General features: G+C 59.0%; 1 protein-coding gene across 1 annotated transcript; it reads left to right on the forward strand.

Moving 5' to 3' along the window:
- The first annotated feature begins 2,788 nt into the window (after positions 1-2,788).
- On the forward strand, positions 2,789-18,245 carry si:ch211-284o19.8 (protein lifeguard 1). The gene is made up of 7 exons (XM_041180777.1): positions 2,789-3,025; positions 6,048-6,138; positions 8,561-8,664; positions 9,683-9,883; positions 14,495-14,623; positions 17,013-17,156; positions 17,777-18,245. The coding sequence occupies exons 1-7, from the start codon at positions 2,789-2,791 to the stop codon at positions 17,921-17,923; spliced, it is 1,053 nt and encodes a 350-aa protein (XP_041036711.1). The 3' UTR covers positions 17,924-18,245.
- Positions 18,246-18,725: the final 480 nt, after the last annotated feature.

Here is an 18,725-nt window from a genome sequence, read left to right on the forward strand (position 1 = left end):
TGTGCTTGTGCATTTTTGCATGCATGTTATTGTTTGTGTATGTGTGTGTGTTATTTTTTGGCTGTGTGTGTGTTTTCCTGTGTGTGTGCGTGTGTGGATTTGTGTCTGTGTGTTTGCACACATATGTTTGTGTTTGTGTGTGTGTATGTGTGTCTGTTTTTGTATATGTGTTTTGTGTGTGTGAGTGTGGGCAAAATTTTGTCAAGGCATAGATTACAAAAGTAGGGAGGTCATGTTGGAGTTGTATAGAACCTTGGTGAGGCCACAGCTGGAGTACTGTGTGCAGTTCTGGTCGCCACATTATACGAAGGATGTGATTGCATTGGAGGGGGTGCAGAGGAGATTCACCAGGATGTTGCCTGGGATGAAACATTGAAGTTATGAAGAGAGGTCAGATAGACTTGGGTTGTTTTCGTTGGAGCAGAGAAGACTGAGGGGTGACCTGATCGAGGTGTACAAGATTATGAGGGGCATGGACAGGGTGGATAGGGAGCAGCTGTTCCCCTTAGTTGAAGGGTCAGTCACGAGGGGGACACAAGTTCAAGGTGAGGGGCAGGAGGTTTAGGGGGGATGTGAAGAAAAACTTTTTTACCCAGAGGGTGGTGAGGGTCTGGAATGCGCTGCCTGGGAGGGTGGTGGAGGTGGGTTGCCTCACATCCTGTAAAAAGTACCTGGATTAGCACACGTCCTAACATTCAAGGCTATGGGGCCGAGCGCTGGTCAATGGGATTAGGTAGGTAAGTCAGGTGTTTCTCACGTGTCGGTGCAGACTCGATGGGCTGAAGGGCCTCTTCTGCACTGTGATTCTGTGATTTGTCCATTTTTAAGCCTGCCAACACCTCCAATACCTTGTCACTCCCTTTATCAATTTTCTCAAGAACCTCACCGTCTCTCTCCCCAAGTTTGATACCTCCATCCTCATTCTCTTGGGTGAAGACGGATGTGAAGTGTTCAACACTTCATTCAACATTCAACCGATGTCCTCTGTCTCCACCCATAGATTGCCCCCTTGGTCCCTTATGGGCCAAGTGCTGGTAACAGAGGGAGAGAGTGAGTAAGAGACCAGGCTATACAGAATGAAAGAGAGAGAGACCAGGCTACAGAGAGAGAGAGGGAGAGAGAGAGAGAGAGAGAGCAACGGTGACCAGGCTAGAGAGAGAGATAGGGGGACCAGGCTAGAGAGGGAGAGAGTGAGTGAGAGACCAAGCTACACAGAATGGGAGAGAGAGAGAGAGAAAGTGAGAGAGACCAGGCTACAGAGGGAGAGAGAGAGAGAGAGAGAGAGAGATAGAGAGAGAGAGAGAGAGAGAGAGCAACGGCGACCAGGCTGCAGAGAGAGAGAGAGCCCATGCCATGTATATATAGAGAGAGAATGTGAGAGAGACCAGGCTACACCATCATAACATTCAAGGCTATGGGGCCGAGCGCTGGTCAATGGGATTAGATAGGTAGGTCAGGTGTTTCTCACGTGACGGTGCAGACTGGATGGGCCGAAGGGCCTCTCCTGCGCCATGTGCGATTCTGTGACTCTGCGATACTTATTCGGCGGGGAAGGAGGAAGAAGGCGGCGTGGTAACTCGGGCAGGCTTGTTACAGGCAGGGCACTGTCTCAGCAGCGTGCCACCTCCCCCCACCGCCCCCCTTCCCCAAACAACAGCGCTTCCGAGGTTTCCCCACTTCCTTGACGGAGCAGCTGGCTTCCTGTTGTCGTCTAGCACTTCCTGAATCCAACTGGGCCTCGGAAGCGGAGCAGCAGCAACCCGGACGCCCATCGCCTGTTCCTAGGAGGGGTGAGAATCGGCGAACCCTCCCTCCGCCAGGCCGTTAACCCTCTCCCCCCCTCGCCGCTCCACCCCCCTCGCCAACATTCTGGCCGCCAATTCCCCCAGGGTTGGCCTGGGGCGTCTCGACCGACACCCTGGGGTCGAACCGTCGGGGTGGGGGCGGCGGTGGGGGGACAACGTTCCCCCTCTCCGCCGTTTCCCACCGGCAGTTACTCCTTACCCGGGTAGGAGGCCGTTGGACGCTTTGGGAGACGGTGAGGGGGTGGGTTTGGCAGGGCGGGGGGGGGGGGGTGGTGGGGAGGGAGGCTCGGTCGGGCTTCCGACGGTCAAGCAAGCGCCCTCCAGCCGGGGGGTCACGGGTCTTTGTCTGCTTCCCTGATCGGCGCCCAGGAAGGTGCGGACGTCCTCGAGGGCGGAGGAGCTGGATCCCGGAGGGCATGGGCGAGGGAAGGGTTGGATGATGAAACCTCACGTGCATCGGGGGCAGTTGACTCTCCCAGTTGGGGGTGGGGGGGGGGTGGGGGCGGGGGTTTCTGGTCGGAGGGAGGAACGTTAACCCCAACTGCCCCAGGGCCGCGAGAGGGTCCAAATCCAGCTCTGGTCACACCGCACATTCCCGAAAGGGGGAACACGAGTGAACCAGATGGGTTTTTTTTTCTTTTACGGCCATCAATGATGGTTGTCACGGTCCCCGTGACTGAAACTGGCTTCCTAGTTCCAGGTTTTTATGAGTTGAATTTAAATTCCACCGGCGGCCGTGAGGTGGGATTTGAACCCGCGTCTCCCCCACCCCCACCCACCCCCCCACCCAACCAGGGCATGAGCCTGGGGACCTCTGGATTACTATCCCAGCGATACAACCGCTGTGCCACTGGCCCCCTCCTGATTGGTGGTGACCAGGGAGCCAATGACAAGCTGGGGCTAGCGGTCGGGGAGGGGGGGGGGGAGTATCCCTTTGTGACACGCCGACACGTGTCACAAGGCGTTGGTTGACATGGTTTACGATGTCACAATGGCCCGTCCGGCCCCCAGCCCCACCCCCTTCCCCATGCCCCACCCCCGCCCCCATCCTCCGGCTTGTGGGCAGTCAGCCTGGGCAGAGCAGCAAAGAGGAGGGTGATGGTCAGTCGGTCGGTCAGTGGGGTCGGGCACCCGGGGCTCCAACACGGCCTCATTCCATCCCTCGGTATCTGCCCCTCGCCTGCCTAGTCGGGGTGCCCATTAGCTGGCCCGTCAAGCAGGTGAGTACAATGTTCAGGGTGAGGGGACACTGCCCAGATAACATGCCCCGCCCTCCCCACAAACACGCCCCCCCTCCCCCGCTAACACGCCCCCTCCCCCGCTAACACGCCCCCTCCCCCCCGCTAACACGCCCCCTCCCCCGCTAACACGCCCCCCTCCCCCGCTAACACGCCCCCTCCCCTCTAACACGCCCCCTCCCCCCCGCTAACACGCCCCCTCCCCCGCTAACACGCCCCCTCCCCCGCTAACACGCCCCCTCCCCCCCGCTAACACGCCCCCCCCCGCTAACCCGCCCCCTCCCCCGCTAACACGCCCCCCTCCCCTGCTAACACGCCCCCTCCCCCCGCTAACAAGCCCCCTCCACCGCTAACACGCCCCCTCCCCGCTAACCCGCCCCCTCCTCCCTGCTAACCCGCCCCCTCCTCCCCGCTAACCCGCCCCCTCCTCCCCGCTAACACGCCCCCCTCCCCTGCTAACACGCCCCCTCCCCCGCTAACACGCCCCCCTCCACCGCTAACACGCCCCCTCCCCGCTAACACGCCCCCCTCCCCACTAATACGCCCCCTCCCCCGCTAAAACGCTCCCTCCTCCCCGCTAACATGACCCCTCCCCGCTAACATGCCCCTCCCCCACTAACACACCCCCTCCCCCGCCAACACGCTCCCTCCCCCGCTAACACGCCCCCCTCCCCACTAACATGGCCCCCTCCCCCACTAACACACCCCCTCCCCCGCTAACATGCCCCGCCCTCCCCGCAAACATGGCCCCCTCCCCCACTAACACGCCCGCTCCCCGCTAACATGCCCCCACTCCCCACTAACACACCCCCTCCCCGCTAACACGCACCACCTCCCCGCTAACACGCCCCCCTCCCCGCTAACGTGCACCACCTCCCCGCTAACACGCACCCCCTCCCAGCTAACATGCACCACCTCCCCGCTAACACGCACCACCTCCCCGCTAACATGCACCCCCTCCCCTCTAACACGCCCCCCTCCCAGCTAACATGCACCACCTCCCCGCTAACACGCACCACCTCCCCGCTAACACGCCCCCCTCCCCGCTAACACACACCACCTCCCCGCTAACATGCACCACCTCCCCGCTAACACGCCCCCCTCCCCGCTAACACGCACCACCTCCCCGCTAACACGCACCACCTCCCCGCTAACATGCACCCCCTCCCCTCTAACACGCCCCCCTCCCAGCTAACATGCACCACCTCCCCGCTAACACGCACCACCTCCCCGCTAACACGCCCCCCTCCCCGCTAACACGCACCACCTCCCCGCTAACACGCCCCCCTCCCCGCTAACACGCACCACCTCCCCGCTAACATGCACCACCTCCCCGCTAACACGCCCCCTCCCAGCTAACCTGCCCCCTCCCCGCTAACATGCCCCCACTCCCCACTAACACGCCCCCTCAATACTAACACGCCCCCTCCCCGCTCACACGCCGCCCCCTGCTAACACGCCCCTCCTCCCCGCTAACAAGCCCCTATCCTGCCCCGATACCATGATGCCCAGCCCCCTCCCTCGCAATGTTTCCCTGAACTGTCTTCTCTCCTCCTCCCCTCCGCCTCACTCTGCCTTCACTATCTCCTCTACACCTCCCTCACTCAGCACGCTAACACTCCTCCCCCTCCCTCGGCCTGTCCTCCCTCAGCCTCCCCTCTCTCAGCCTCTCCCTCCCCTCTGCCTCTCCCCCACTTCAGCCTCTCCCTCCCCTCTGCCTCTCCCCCCTCAGTCTCCTCTCCCTCCATCGCCCGTCCCTCACTCTCCCCTCCCTCAGTCTCTCCACCTGCAGCCTCCCCACTCTCACCCTTCTCTCTCTCAGCCTCTTCACCCTCACTCTCCCCTCCCTCAGTCTCCTCTCCCTCCATCGCCTCTCCCTCAATCTCCCCTCCCTCAGTCTCCATTCCCTCCATCACTCCTCCCTCACTCTCCCCTCCCTCAGCCTCTCCCCCTCAACCTCCCCTCCCTCCGTCTCCCATCCCTCACTCTCCCCTCTCTCAGTCACTCCACCCTCAGCCTCTTCACCCTCAATCTCCCCTCCCTCAGTCTCTGCTCCCTCCATCATTCCTCCCTCACTCTCCCCTCCCTCAGCCTCTCCACCCCCAGCCTCTCCACCCTCACTCTCCCCTCCCTCGTCTCCCCTCCCTCTTCCTCACCTCTGTCAGCCTGCACACCCTCCCTCAGTCTCCCGTCCCTTAGTCCCTCCTCCCCCAGTTTCCCCTCCCCAGTCCCTCCTCTCCAAGCCTCCCCTCCCTCAATCCCTCCTCCCTCAGTCGGTTTCCCTCCTTCAGCCTCCCCTACCTCCGCCACTCCTCCACTGCCTCCCAACCTCAATCCCCACTCCCTGAGCATCCCCTCCCTCAGTCTCTCCTCACTCAGTTACCGCCACCAGCATCCCACCACCCCCACCCCCCACCACCCCACCCCCCCCCCATCCTTATCAACAAAAGACCTTTGGAAATGTAAAAAAACTCAAACTTGGCCCCTTCCTCTGTATTGTACTCCAACGACCCTCTGAGATCCCCACTCTCCTCTGTACGAGCATCCCCCTCGAATTGCTCCACCACTGGCGGACGTGCCTTCAGCGTCTGGGCTCCCGAGCTCTGGAACACCCTTCTGGAACTCTCCGCCTCACTCTCCTCAAACTAACCACTTTGACTGCGCTCTTGGTCATTGGCCCTTATTCTCCTTATGTGGCTAGGGGGGGTGGGGGGGGCATGTTTTTTGGACAATTGCTCTTCAAGACTTGAGGTGTTGTACAATGTGAAGCGGCACGGTCTAAATATAAATTGTTGCGGGAATAGGAAGAAGGGTCCAGGGACCACTCCCCCAGAGAACCTGAAGCTGTGGGGAAGCAGAGGAGGAGTGGGAGAGAGGTGCGAGGAAAACGTGGGTAGGGAGTGAGGAGCAGGAGGTGTAGGAGGAGAAGGGGGGTCGGGGAGATTGGGGGCCTATAGGAGGGGGCAGATTGACAACCTTATCTGACGCCACCCCTCTCTTTCAGACGAACTCAGCGTCGGTGGCCAACGACATGGAGACTGAGTACGGGGATAGGTCACCCCTCAAGACCAGTGAAAATCCTCCATCTGCAGAAGGTAAAAGATAATCGCTGGACGTGGTCGGGTCAGGGATTGCGATGGGGAAGGGGTTGGGGTCCACTGGGATTGTGTACAGTGGGAGTGAATGGGAAGGGTTTGGGTCCATTGGGATTGTGTACAGTGGGAGTGAATGGAAAGGGGTTGGGGTCCATTGGGATTGTGTACAGTGGGAGTGAATGGGAAGGGTTTGGGTCCATTGGGATTGTGTACAGTGGGAGTGAATGGAAAGGGGTTGGGGTCCATTGGGATTGTGTACAGTGGGAGTGAATGGAAAGGGGTTGGGGTCTATTGGGATTGTGTACAGTGGGAGTGAATGGGAAGGGGTTTGGATCCATTGGGATTGTGTACAGTGGGAGTGAATGGGAAGGGGTCTGGGTCCATTTGGATTGTGTACAGTGGGAGTGAATGGGAAGGGGTTTGGGTCCATTGGGATTGTGTACAGAGGGAGTGAATGGGAAGGGGTCTGGGTCCATTGGGATTGTGTACAGTGGGAGTGAATAGGAAGAGGTTTGGGTCCATTGGGATTGTGTACAGTGGGAGTGAACGGGAAGGGGTTTGGGACCATTGACAGTGAGATCAAGTGGGTATGTGGTGGGACTGTACACGCCAGTGATGGCGCACCATTCCCATTGTACCCATTCCCTTCCACCGCCCCCAGTCATATCGAGTTCAAGCATATCGGGACATGCTTCAGACTGTGGCTAGAGAATGTCAGGACACCCAAAGTGAATGAGCAAAGCCTGCCCCTTCACCTGCTGAGACACCACATCAGCACCAAGGGGTCACGGGCATGGGGATGGTCAGCCCCTAATAGGTCCCAGTCCCCGCTCCAGAGACCCGAAAGCGGGATCAGGGCTATCGAGTTGGATGATCAGCCACGATTGTAATGAATGGCGGAGCAGGCTCGATGGGCCGAATGGCCTTACTCCTGGCTCCTAGTTTCTATGAGCCCCCCCCCCCTGGAATCCAGGGCCAACACCCACTGCGGCAGCCCTGAGGGTGCGCCACACACATCGGAGGTGCCGCCTTCCAGATGGGGCATAAAACAGGGTGCCCCGCCTGCTGTCTCTGGCAGGCGCAAAAGCTGCCACGATATCTGGAAGCGGGAGGGTGGAGTCCTCCCCTGACCGCTCAGCTGGATCCAATCTCTCGACCGACATCAGGAAAGGACAAACCGATTGTCTCCGGTCACCAGGAAAGGCCTTTTCCAACGGGGGACGCTTCTAGTTGGATCAACGCAAGACGATAAAACAGAACCTCAAAAGGTGGAGGAGCAAGAGGAGGCCATTCGGCCCCTCGAACCTGCTCCCTCCCCCCCCCACCCCCTCCACCCCCCACCATTCGATAAGATGGCGACTGATCTGATTGTGGCCTCGACTCCACTTTCCTGCCTGTCCCCCTCCCCCTATAACCCTCGACTCCCCTCGTTGATCGAAACTCTGTCTAACTCGGCCTCGGATATATTCAGTGACCCGGCCTCCGCCGCTCTCTGGGTGGGGGTGGGGGGGGGCGGGGAGAGAATCCCACAGACTGACCCCCCCCCCCCCCCGCTCCCTGAGAGAAGAAATTCCTCCTCATCTCCCTCTTCAATGGGAGATCTCACCCCACCTTATTTTTAAACTGTGCCCCCTCCCCTCGTTCTAGATTCCCCCCCCACGAGGTGGGAAACACCCTCTCAGCATCCACCCTGTCAAACCCCCTCTCTACATCCCACCCCCATCAGGATCTTATCCGTCTCAATAAGATCCCCTCTCGTTCTTCTAAACCCCAATGGGTACCGGCCCCCAACCTGCTCAACCTTTCCCCATGAGACAAACCCCACCCCTTCATCCCGGGAATCGGCCGAGCGAACCTTCTCCCCACGGCCCCCTGACGGGCAAGGAGGGGGATGGGGGGGGGGGTGGGGGGGGGGCGCTGAGGTTCCAATCAGGTCCACCCGTGATTTCATTGAAGGGACCGAGCGGTTCCGAGCGGCCTCCTCCTGCTCCCTAGCTCGTACGTCTGCATGTTCCTAAGACATGCCTCCGACGCACGTGCAACCCTCCCCACCCCTCCACTTCTTGGGTAAGTCTCCCCTGCTCCCGGCCGCTACCAATGCAGAGAGGGGGTGGGCGGGGGTGGGTTTACGGGTGACGCCATCATCGTGGTTCGTCTGAAAGGCCCCTCGCCCAACCCCCGCCAACACCGGGCGCCCGTCTGACCCTCCGAGGGACGGCGGCCGACTCGAAACCCGCGCGGAGTTCGCCCACCGGTTGAGGTTCTGCTCCGCTCCACGCTGTCGATGTTGGGGGTGGGGAGTGTGGGTGAGGGAGGGGGGGGTGGGCGTTGGGCTGAAGCGGGTCAGGCCCCTGGACAAGGGGAATGGGGAATCCGAGATCGCCGGCGTATTTTAACCCGCACCAGTCTCCGTCACGTTCAGGGTACGGGAACGCAGCGCCTCCCACATACAGCCAGAGCGAGGGAGGCGGGGTCTTCGCAGACACCTTAGACGACACGACCATCCGGCGCATGTTCATTCGAAAGGTAAGCAGGAAGTCCCGGGGTGGGGGGTTGGGGGGTCGCTGGAGCCAGGCGGTGGGGCGGTATCAACACGGGGCTGGAGCACAAACCTCGGGCAGTGTAGAGGGGGCTTTACTCTGTATCTAACCCCGTACTGTATCTGTCCTGGGAGTGTTTGATGGGGACAGTGTAGAGGGAGATTTACTCTATATCTAACCCTGTGCTGTACCTGTCCTGGGAGTGTTTGATGGGGACAGTGTAGAGGGAGCTTTACTCTGTATCTAACCCTGTGCTGTACCTGTCCTGTGAGTGTTTGATGGGGACGGTGTTGAGGGAGCTTTACTCTGTATCTAACCCCGTGCTGTACCTGTCCTGGGAGTGTTTGATGGGGACGGTGTTGAGGGAGCTTTACTCTGTATCTAACCCCGTGCTGTACCTGTCCTGGGAGTGTTTGATGGGGACAGTGTAGAGGGAGCTTTACTCTGTATCTAACCCTGTGCTGTACCTGTCCTGGGAGTGTTTGATGGGGACGGTGTTGAGGGAGCTTTACTCTGTATCTAACCCTGTGCTGTACCTGTCCTGGGAGTGTTTGATGGGGAGGGTGTAGAGGGAGATTTACTCTGTATCTTACCCCGTGCTGTACCTGTCCTGGGAGAGTTTGATGGGGACAGTGTAGAGGGAGCTTTACTCTGTATCTAACCCCGTGCTGTACCTGTCCTGGGAGTGTTTGATCAGGACAGTGTAGAGGGAGATTTACTCTGTATCTAACCCCGTGCTGTCCGTGTCCTGGGAGTGTTTGATGAGGACAGTGTAGAGGGAGCTTTACTCTGTATCTAACCCCGTGCTGTACCTGTCCTGGGAGTGTTTGATGGGGACAGTGTAGAGGGAGGTTTACTCTGTATCTAACCCCGTGCTGTACCTGTCCTGGGAGTGTTTGATGGGGACAGTGTAGAGGGAGGTTTACTCTGTATCTAACCCCGTGATGTACCTGTTGGATGGGGACAGCCGCTGCACATTTCAGTAACGTTGGTCCACTCCTCAGGTGTTCGCGATCCTGTCCATGCAGCTGCTGTTCACCTTCGGGATCGTCTGTATCTTCACCTACTCCACGGACATCCAGGCCTTTGTGCTGAAGACCCCGGCGCTTTACTACTCCTCCTTCGGCATCTTCATCTTTGTCCTGGTGGCCCTGAGCTGCTGCGGAGACTTTCGGAGGATGTTTCCCTGGAACCTTCTCTTCCTGGTGAGCCCGATTTGCTTGACAGTCGATGAGACCCTCTGCAGCTGTTGGCCAACGGTAGGGGGTTGGGGGGAATTCAGAGAGTGTCATTCTTGCCTCAGCTGCGGCTTTGCGAGGCATCGCCTCAAATATTCCGACGCACTCCCGGCCAGCCTCCCTCTTTCCGGTAACCACCACCCGTCCCGACCTGCTGCCAATCCCCATTACCCTACCACCCCTGCTGCCCACCATCCACTCCCCCCCACCCCCTCCCCCACCTACCACACTGTGCTCGCTCTCCTAAGTTGGCTGCAGGTCCAACAAGGGGCAGACCATTTAGGACTGAGGTGAGGAGGAATTTCCTCACTCCGAGGGCATTGAGTCTTTGGAATTTGGAATGGGGAGGCTCAGTCACTGAACATGTACAAGACGGGGGAGGGGGAAAGTGGTGGCATCGTGGTGATGTCACTGGACAAGTCATCCAGAGGCCCTGGACTAATGCTCTTGGTGGGCGGGGTTGTGGGGGGGGTGGGGGGGGACTCGGGTTCAAATCCCACCCACGGCAGCCAGTGGGATTTAAATTCAATTCAAAAAATCTGAAATTAGGAAGCCAGTTTCAGTCACAGGGACCGTGACCATCGTCATCGATCGTCGTTAAAAAATAAACCCATCTGGTTCATTCATGTCCCCCCTTAGGGAATAGGAAATCTGCCTTCCTTACCTGGTCTGGCCTACACTGCCACCCCCAACCCCCCACCCCCCACACACAAACCCGCACAACAGAGCGATTCTTAGCATGCCCCTCTGAAATGGTCGAGCGACACGCTCCACTCAAGGGGCAGTTAGGGATGGGGGGGGTGATGAAAAACGGGGCAACAAATGCTAGGGGTGCACCAAGTCCTGAGAAAGAACTAAGGCAAAAGGAAACAACGTAGATAGATACCCAGTGGCATCGAGGCAAAGCATGGGAAAAAGTGGCGTTGAGTTAGAGGGTCAACCATGATCAGGCTGGGATGGTGAGGGCAAGCTCGAGGGGGCGCTGAACAGGATGGGATGAAGTAGAGGCGGGAGGTGAAGTGGAGGTGGGTGGGGGTGAAGTACAGGTTGGAGGGGTAAAGTGGAGGTGGGAGGGTGAAGTAGAGGCGGGTGGGGGTGAAGTAGAGGTGGGAGGGGGTGAAGTAGAGCCGGGAGGGGGTGAAGTAGAGCCGGGAGGGGGTGAAGTAGAGGCAGGTGGGGGTGAAGTAGAGGCGGGTAGGGGTGAAGTAGAGGCGGGTGGGGGTGAAGTAGAGGCGGGTGGGGGTGAAGTAGAGGCGGGTGGGGGTGAAGTAGAGGTGGGGGTGAAGTAGAGGCGGGTGGGGGTGAAGTAGAGGTGGGGGTGAAGTAGAGGTGGGAGGGGTGAAGTAGAGGCGGGAGGGGGTGAAGTAGAGGCGGGTGGGGGTGACTTAGAGGCGGGTGGGGGTGAAGTCAGGGTGGGAGGGGGTGAAGTCAGGGTGGGAGTGAATGAATTCAGGGTGGGAGGGGGTGAAGTCAGGGTGGGAGGGGGTGAAGTCAGGGTGGGAGAGGTTCGTGGGGAGCAATGAGAAAAGATGCCACGAAGCACCACGGGCTGAATGGCCTCTTTCTGTGCTGTAACTTCAACTCAAAAGATAGTGGTCCTGCACCGTCTCCTCACCTCCCCGAACCCACCATCACCTTAACCCCTCTACACCCCCACCCCTCAACCTCCTCCTCCACACCCCCACCCCTCAACCTCCTCCACACCCCCACCCCTCAACCTCCTCCACACCCCCACCCCTCAACCCCTCCTCCACACCCCCACCCCTCAACCCCCTCCACACCCCCACCCCTCAACCTCCTCCACACGCCCACCCCTCAACCTCCTCCACACGCCCACCCCTCAACCTCCTCCACACCCCCACCCCTCAACCTCTTCCACACCCCCACCCCTCAACCTCCTCCACACCCCCACCCCTCAACCTCCTCCACACCCCCACCCCTCAACCCCTCCTCCACACCCCCACCCCTCAACCTCCTCCACACCCCCACCCCTCAACCTCCTCCACACCCCCAACCCTCAACTCCTCCTCCACACCCCCTCCTCCACACCCCCAACCCTCAACTCCTCCTCCACACCCCCTCCTCCACACACCCTCCTCTACACCCCCACCCCTCAACCTCCTCCACACCCCCAACCCTCAACACCCTCCACACCCCCAACCCTCAACCCCTCCTCCACACCCCCTCCTCCACACCCCCTCCTCCACACCCCCACCCCTCAACCTCCTCCACACCCCCAAACCTCAACACCCTCCACACCCCCAACCCTCAACCCTTCCTCCACACCCCCACCCCCTCAACCCCCTCCTCCACACCCCCACCCCCACAACCCCTCCTCCACACCCCCACCCCCTCGACCCCTCCTCCACACCCCCACCCTCTCAACCCCTCCTCCACATCCCCACCCCCTCAACCCCCTCCTCCACACCCCCACCCCCTCAACCCCTCCTCCACACCCCCACCCCCCACCCCCTCAACCCCTCCTCCACACCCCCACCCTCTCAACCCCTCCTCCACATCCCCACCCCCTCAACCCCCTCCTCCACACCCCCCACCCCCTCAACCCCTCCTCCACACCCCCACCCCCCACCCCCTCAACCCCTCCTCCACACCCCCACCCCTCAGACCCTTCTCCACACCCCCACCCACTCAAACCCTCCTCCACACCCCCACCCCCTCAAACCCTCCTCCACACCCCCACCCCCTCAACACCCCCACCTCTCCACCCCTCCACCCCCCCAACCCCTCCAATCCCTCAACACCTCCACCCCCACCCCTTCAACACTTCACTCCCTCAACACCCCCTCAACCCCACCACCCCCTGCCAACAAACCCCCCACCCCAACTGTCCCCACTCCCACATTGATTTTCACAAACCAAGAGCAGGCGTTACTCTCGCTCCAGTGCGATCCCATCTAAACTCCTAAGGATTAAGAACCAGGAGTAGGCCATTCGGCTCCTCGGGCCTACTCGTCCCCCATTCGATGCAATCATGGCTGATCTGACTGTGACCTCAACTCCGCCTTCCTGCCTGTCCCCCTCCCTCCACTCCCTCCCCCCATAACCCTCGATTCCCCTCATCGATTGAAACTCTGTCTAACTGGGCCTTGGATATATTCAGTGACCCGGCCTCCGCTGCTTTCTGGCGGTCGGGGGTGGTGGGGGAGGGGGGGTGGTGAGGAGAGAATCCCACAGACTGACCCCCCCCCACCCCCAGAGAGAAAGAAATTGCTCCTCATTCATAAGGATGGCCCCAAGGGATGAGGAACTTCAGTGACGTGGGTGGGTGGGTGGGGGAAGCAGGGGTTGTTTCTCTTGGTGAAGAGAAGGTCGAGAGGAGGTTTGATGGAGGCGTTCAAAATTGTGAGGGGTCTGGGCAGAGTCAATAGGGGGGACAAACCGCTCCCGTCGGCAGAAGGATGGAGAGCCAGGTGGCGCCAATTTGAGGGGGACAGGCAAAAAGAATCATCGAAGACGTGAGGAGAAACCAATTCGGGCGGCGAGCGGTTAGGATGTGGAGTGCGGTGCCTGAGAGTGCGGGGGAGGCAGGTTCAATTGGGGGGCATTCAAGAGGGAGTCCAATTGCTCCCTGAAAAGGAAGAATGTGGGGGCGATGGTCGGGGATGGTGGGGGTTTGGGGGGGTGGATTTAACTTCATAATCATAAATCAGGAATTGGAATTATGAAGCCAGTTTCAGTCACAGGGACCGTGACAATCGTCATCGATTGTCGTAAAAAAAACGCCCTCTGGTTCAAGAACTCTCTACTTCAGAGAGCCGGCACAGATACGACGGACGGAATGGCCTCCTGGTGTGCTAGGATAACCATTCTAGCCCTCCCTTCCATCTTAAATGGGAGACTGCTGACTTTGAGATTATTGCTAGATTCCACCCCCACAAGGGGGGGAAACAACCTCTCAGCATCCACCCTGTCAAACCCCCTCTCGCCCCCAACCTCCCTCAGGATCTTATCTGTTTCAATAAGATCCCCGCTCGTTCTTTTAAACTCCAATGGGTACCGGCACAACCTGCTCAACCTTTCCCCATGAGACAAACCCCCTTCATCCCGGGAATCAGCCGAGCGAACCTTCTCCAAACGGCTCTCAGCGCGAGTGTGTACCCCTTAAGTTAGGAGACCAGAACTCTATGCAGTACTTCGGCTGCAGTCCAGTTGTAGCAAGACTTCCCTACCTTTATGTTCCATCCCCCTTGCAATAAAGGCCGACACTCCATGTGCCTTCCTCGTTGCTTGCTGTACCTGCATTCTGACTTTTTTGTGATTCATGCCCCAGGACACCCAGGTCCTTCGGTACCACAGCCTTCCCGGATTTGCCACGACGAGTGCTGGGGATCGAAGCTTGCGGGCTTGGTTCGGATGGGCGACTGGTACAGAGGAATCCCCGGGGCTGGGGTGCGGTGAGGTGGAGGGGGTGGGGGGAAGGGCGCATGGCACAGGATGCGGGCAGGAGCCCGCCTTGCCTGACCAGCCGAGCCTCGTGCCCACCGCCAGCCGCCAGGAGCTGCCGCTGGTCTCCGCTGCCTTTTCTCACCCTCCTCTGCCCTCTCTCCTCCCCGCCAGGCCATTCTGACGCTCAGCCTCTCCTACATGGTCGGGGTGATCGCCTCCACCTACAGTACCTCCTCCGTCATGATCGCTCTGGGCTCCACGGTGGCTGTCTGCTTTGCAGTCATCCTCTTTGCCAGTCAGGTAAGCAGAAATCAGGCTGGGTGGGAGTTGGGGGGGGGGTGGGTGCAGTGGGAAGGGTGGGGGGAGTCAACAGTCCATCCACGACAGCACCTTCCAAACCCACCACCGCTACCGTCTAGAAGGACGAGGGCAGCAGACGCACGGGGAACACCACAACCTGGAATTTCCCCTCCGAGCTGCTCACTATCCTGACTTGGGAATATATCGGCCGTTCCTTCACTGTCGCCGGGTCTAAATCCTGGGAACTCCCTCCCTAACAGCACGGTGGGTGTACCTACACCACAGGGACTGCAGCGGTTCGAGAAGGCGGCTCACCCACCGCCACCTTCTCAAGGGCTAATTAGGATGGGGCATCAAATGCTGGGCCGAGCCAGCGACTTTCACAACCAAGGAGTGAATAAGACAGCTAAGGCTGGAGTCAGTGCCATCTCTCCTCCGGTGAAGTGGCACCAATCTGCATCCTGGGAGATTCAGCAGGGTAAGGTTGAAAATCAGAACGACGATGGTTTCCATTATCCTCAGTTTCAAATGCCATTGAAGGTAATGACTACTCTCGGTCACTCTCGCTGAGAGATCTCCCCATTGACGGTAATGACTGCTCTCGGTCACTCTCGCTGAGAGATCTCCCCATTGACGGTAATGACTACTCGTGGTCACTCTCGCTGAGAGATGTCCCCATTGACGGTAATGACCACTCTCGGTCACTCTCGCTGAGAGATGTCCCCATTGAGGGTAATGACCACTCTTGGTCACTCTCGCTGAGAGATCTCCCCATTGAGGGTAATGACTACTCTCGGTCACTCTCGCTGAGAGATGTCCCCATTGAGAGTAATGACCACTCTCGGTCACTCTCGCTGAGAGATGTCACCATTGAGGGTAATGACCACTCTCGGTCACTCTCGCTGAGAGATGTCACCATTGAGGGTAATGACTACTCTCGGTCACTCTCGCTGAGAGATGTCCCCATTGAGAGTAATGACTACTCTCGGTCACTCTCGCTGAGAGATGTCACCATTGAGGGTAATGACTACTCCCGGTCACTCTCACTGAGAGATCTCCCAATTGAGGGTAATGACTACTCTCGGTCACTCTCGCTGAGAGATCTCCCCATTGAGGGTAATGACTACTCTCGGTCACTCTCACTGAGAGATGTCCCCATTGAGAGTAATGACTACTCTCGGTCACTCTCGCTGAGAGATCTCCCCATTGACGGTAATGACTACTCTCGGTCACTCTCGCTGAGAGATGTCCCCATTGAGGGTAATGACTACTCTCGGTCATTCTCGCTGAGAGATCTCCCCATTGAGGGTAATGACTGCTCTCAGTCACTCTCGCTGAGAGATGTCCCCATTGAGGGTAATGACTACTCTCGGTCACTCTCACTGAAATGTCCCCATTGAGGTTAAAGACTACTCTCGGTCACTGTCTCTGAGAAATGTCCCCATTGAGGGTAATGACTACTCTCTCTCCCTCTTTCTAGATGTCCCCATTGAAGGTAATGGCTGTTCTCGGTCACTCCCTCTTTCTGGGAGATGTTCCCATTGAGAGTAATGGCTGCTCCTGGTCACTCCCTCTCTTTCTGGGAGATGTTCCCATTGAGAGTAATGGCTGCTTCTGGTCACTCCCTCTCTTTCTGAGAGACTTCCCCATTGAGAGTAATAGCTGCTCTCGGTCACTCACTTTCCGGGAGATGTCCCCCTTGAGAGTAATGGCTGCTCCTGGTCACTCCCTCTCTTTCTGGGAGATGTTCCCATTGAGAGTAATGGCTGCTCCTGGTCACTCCCTCTCTTTCTGGGAGATGTTCCCATTGAGAGTGATGGCTGCTCTCGGTCACTATCTGGGGTAGTGCTACCTGACCCTTTACCCCTCGTGACCCCTTGTGGAGCAAGTGCGGCGGTGGGGGTGGGGTTGGGGTTCACCTTTCAAGCTGTTGAGCAGGTCACGAGGTTGAGTGCGGCGGCAAGTGTCGAAAGTGCAATCGAACCCACCTTTCCGCAGCTTTCCTCTTGCAGCAGGAACGGGGCCTCGAGGATCTGCCCATTCATCCAGGCCCAGCGATAGAGGTGGGGGGTGGTGGGGGGGGGTGAAAGAAACCTCCTCGAGGATTGAAAGGTGCCTCGCGGCCGAGCTCCGCCCATCGCTGCCTCGAGGCTCCCCTGTCTCGTGACCCCACTGGAGGTCGGGGCCCGAGGGTTGGAAAGCCCCGACCTGGGGGATAGTCCTGCACTGCGAATAAAGTTGCTCTCGCTCGGCAGTCTCTCCTCCAGTGTGCGCGTGTCTGAGGAGACCTCCCATCTCCACCGCTGGCTGATGACTCCACAGCCCCATCACTCACGCTCCCTCTCTGTCTCTCTCTCTCTCTGTCTCTCCCCACCTCCCGACTCCACAGACCCGCTTCGACTTCACCCTGTGCTACGGATTCCTCCTGGTCGCCTCCATCATCCTCTTCATGTTCGGCTTCTTCAGCATCTTCTTCTACAGCCGCATCATGGAAATCGTCTATGGCTCGCTGGGAGCCCTGATCTTCTCCATCGTAAGTAGGCCCCGGCCCCTCCCACCAGCACCAGCCCCCGACTCCCCCCCTCCCCACCCCGTCCAACCCCACCGCATCCTGCAATCATCAGCGGACCCACACGTCTCTGCTGAAGGCGGGGAGGTTGAGCGGGCCGCCTGTCCCAGTGGGTTAATGCCCGCCAGAGGGCAGAATCGAGCTGCTGCTAGGACGGGGAGATTGCCCGGGCATCAATCTCAGAAAGTTGGGGATGGGGCCGGCAAAAGAGGGGGGGAACGAAGGGGGTCGGAAATAGGAAGAAGGGGATGGGCGGACCAAGCCAAAGCAGTAATCCCCTGCTCGAAGTCTCCTGACAGCTGCTGGGACAAGCGAGCAACTGGGAAGGTGACAAGACTTGCAGGAATCTGGCTAAAGCACGGGGTTAGATACAGAGTAAAGCTCCCTCTACACTGTCCCCATCAAACACTCCCAGGACAGGTACAGCACAGGGTTAGGCAGAGACTAACCGTCCCCACTCCCTTAACCCGTGAGAAGGGTCGCGTTCATTCCTTCTGCCTGGAGCTCAGGGGGTGTCCACGTGCCTGACCCAGCACGGAGCTCTCCCTGAGAAGCTCTGCCCAACTCTTCGTCCTGTCTTGCAGTTCCTGGCCGCCGACATTCAGCTCATCCTGGCCAAGCATCGCTACAGCCTGAGCCCCGAGGAGTACATCTTCGGCGCGCTGATCCTCTACCTGGACATCATCAACATCTTCCTGTACATCCTGATGATCATTGGAGGCGACCGCTAGCTCTCGAAGGGGCGCAGGGGTGGAGCGCTGGGCAGAGAGAGAGAGAGAGGAGGGTTGGCTGAACTTCGAGAAATGGCAGGCCCGTGGATGGGAGGGGGGTGCCTGATCTTCTCAGGTTATCCTCTCGCGAACCCACCATAGAAAGACCCTGCGCCCCGCTGTCCCCCTGCAACGTGCAATATGCTTCACCCTCCGGGGTTGGATCTACCTGCCGATTGGAAATTTCTGTCGAGGCTCGCTGGGTTGTCCCTCGTCTCCCCTGCACACCCAACGGAGCCTCGTGCTCTTGGTATTATTATTAATAAAGTATTTTGGAAATCCAGATCAGCTGAGACAAGTGTTTCTTTGCCGACTCGGGGTTTCCGGCTGCCCAAACCTCCCCTCGGGTGAGGTCAGAGCCCACGTGCCGCCGGGGAGGGGTGAGCGGGCAGGATAGGTCCACGTGACAACCGGCAGGAGCCGATCTGTGCCCAGCTCATGCCAACAACAAGCCCTCAACATGAGCACCGATAGGGTGGCTTAGTCTCCCTCCTCGAGCCCTGATTGGACGGTGTTCTCTTGCCATGGGGCTCTGATTGGACGCTGCTCATGGCCTCCCCGTGCTCCGATTGGACGATGCTCACACACACTCCCCTCACACTCCGAAGGACGGTGCTCACTCACTCACTCCTCACACTCCGACTGGACGATGCTCACTCACTCTCCCCTCACACTCCGACTGGACGATGCTCACTCACTCCTCACACTCCGACTGGACGATGCTCACTCACTCTCCCCTCACACTCCGACTGGACGATGCTCA

This window comes from Carcharodon carcharias (genome assembly GCF_017639515.1).
Source record: "Carcharodon carcharias isolate sCarCar2 chromosome 27 unlocalized genomic scaffold, sCarCar2.pri SUPER_27_unloc_1, whole genome shotgun sequence".
Classification (NCBI taxonomy): Eukaryota; Metazoa; Chordata; class Chondrichthyes; order Lamniformes; family Lamnidae; genus Carcharodon; species Carcharodon carcharias.

Coding starts and splice junctions, on each gene's coding strand:
- si:ch211-284o19.8 (XM_041180777.1), top strand. CDS start 2,789: ATGTCACAATGGCCCGTCCGGCCCCCAGCCCCACCCCCTTCCCCATGC. Junction 14,624..17,012: donor TCATCCTCTTTGCCAGTCAG/GTAAGCAGAAAT, acceptor CCGACTCCACAG/ACCCGCTTCGACTTCACCCT. Junction 17,157..17,776: donor GAGCCCTGATCTTCTCCATC/GTAAGTAGGCCC, acceptor CCTGTCTTGCAG/TTCCTGGCCGCCGACATTCA.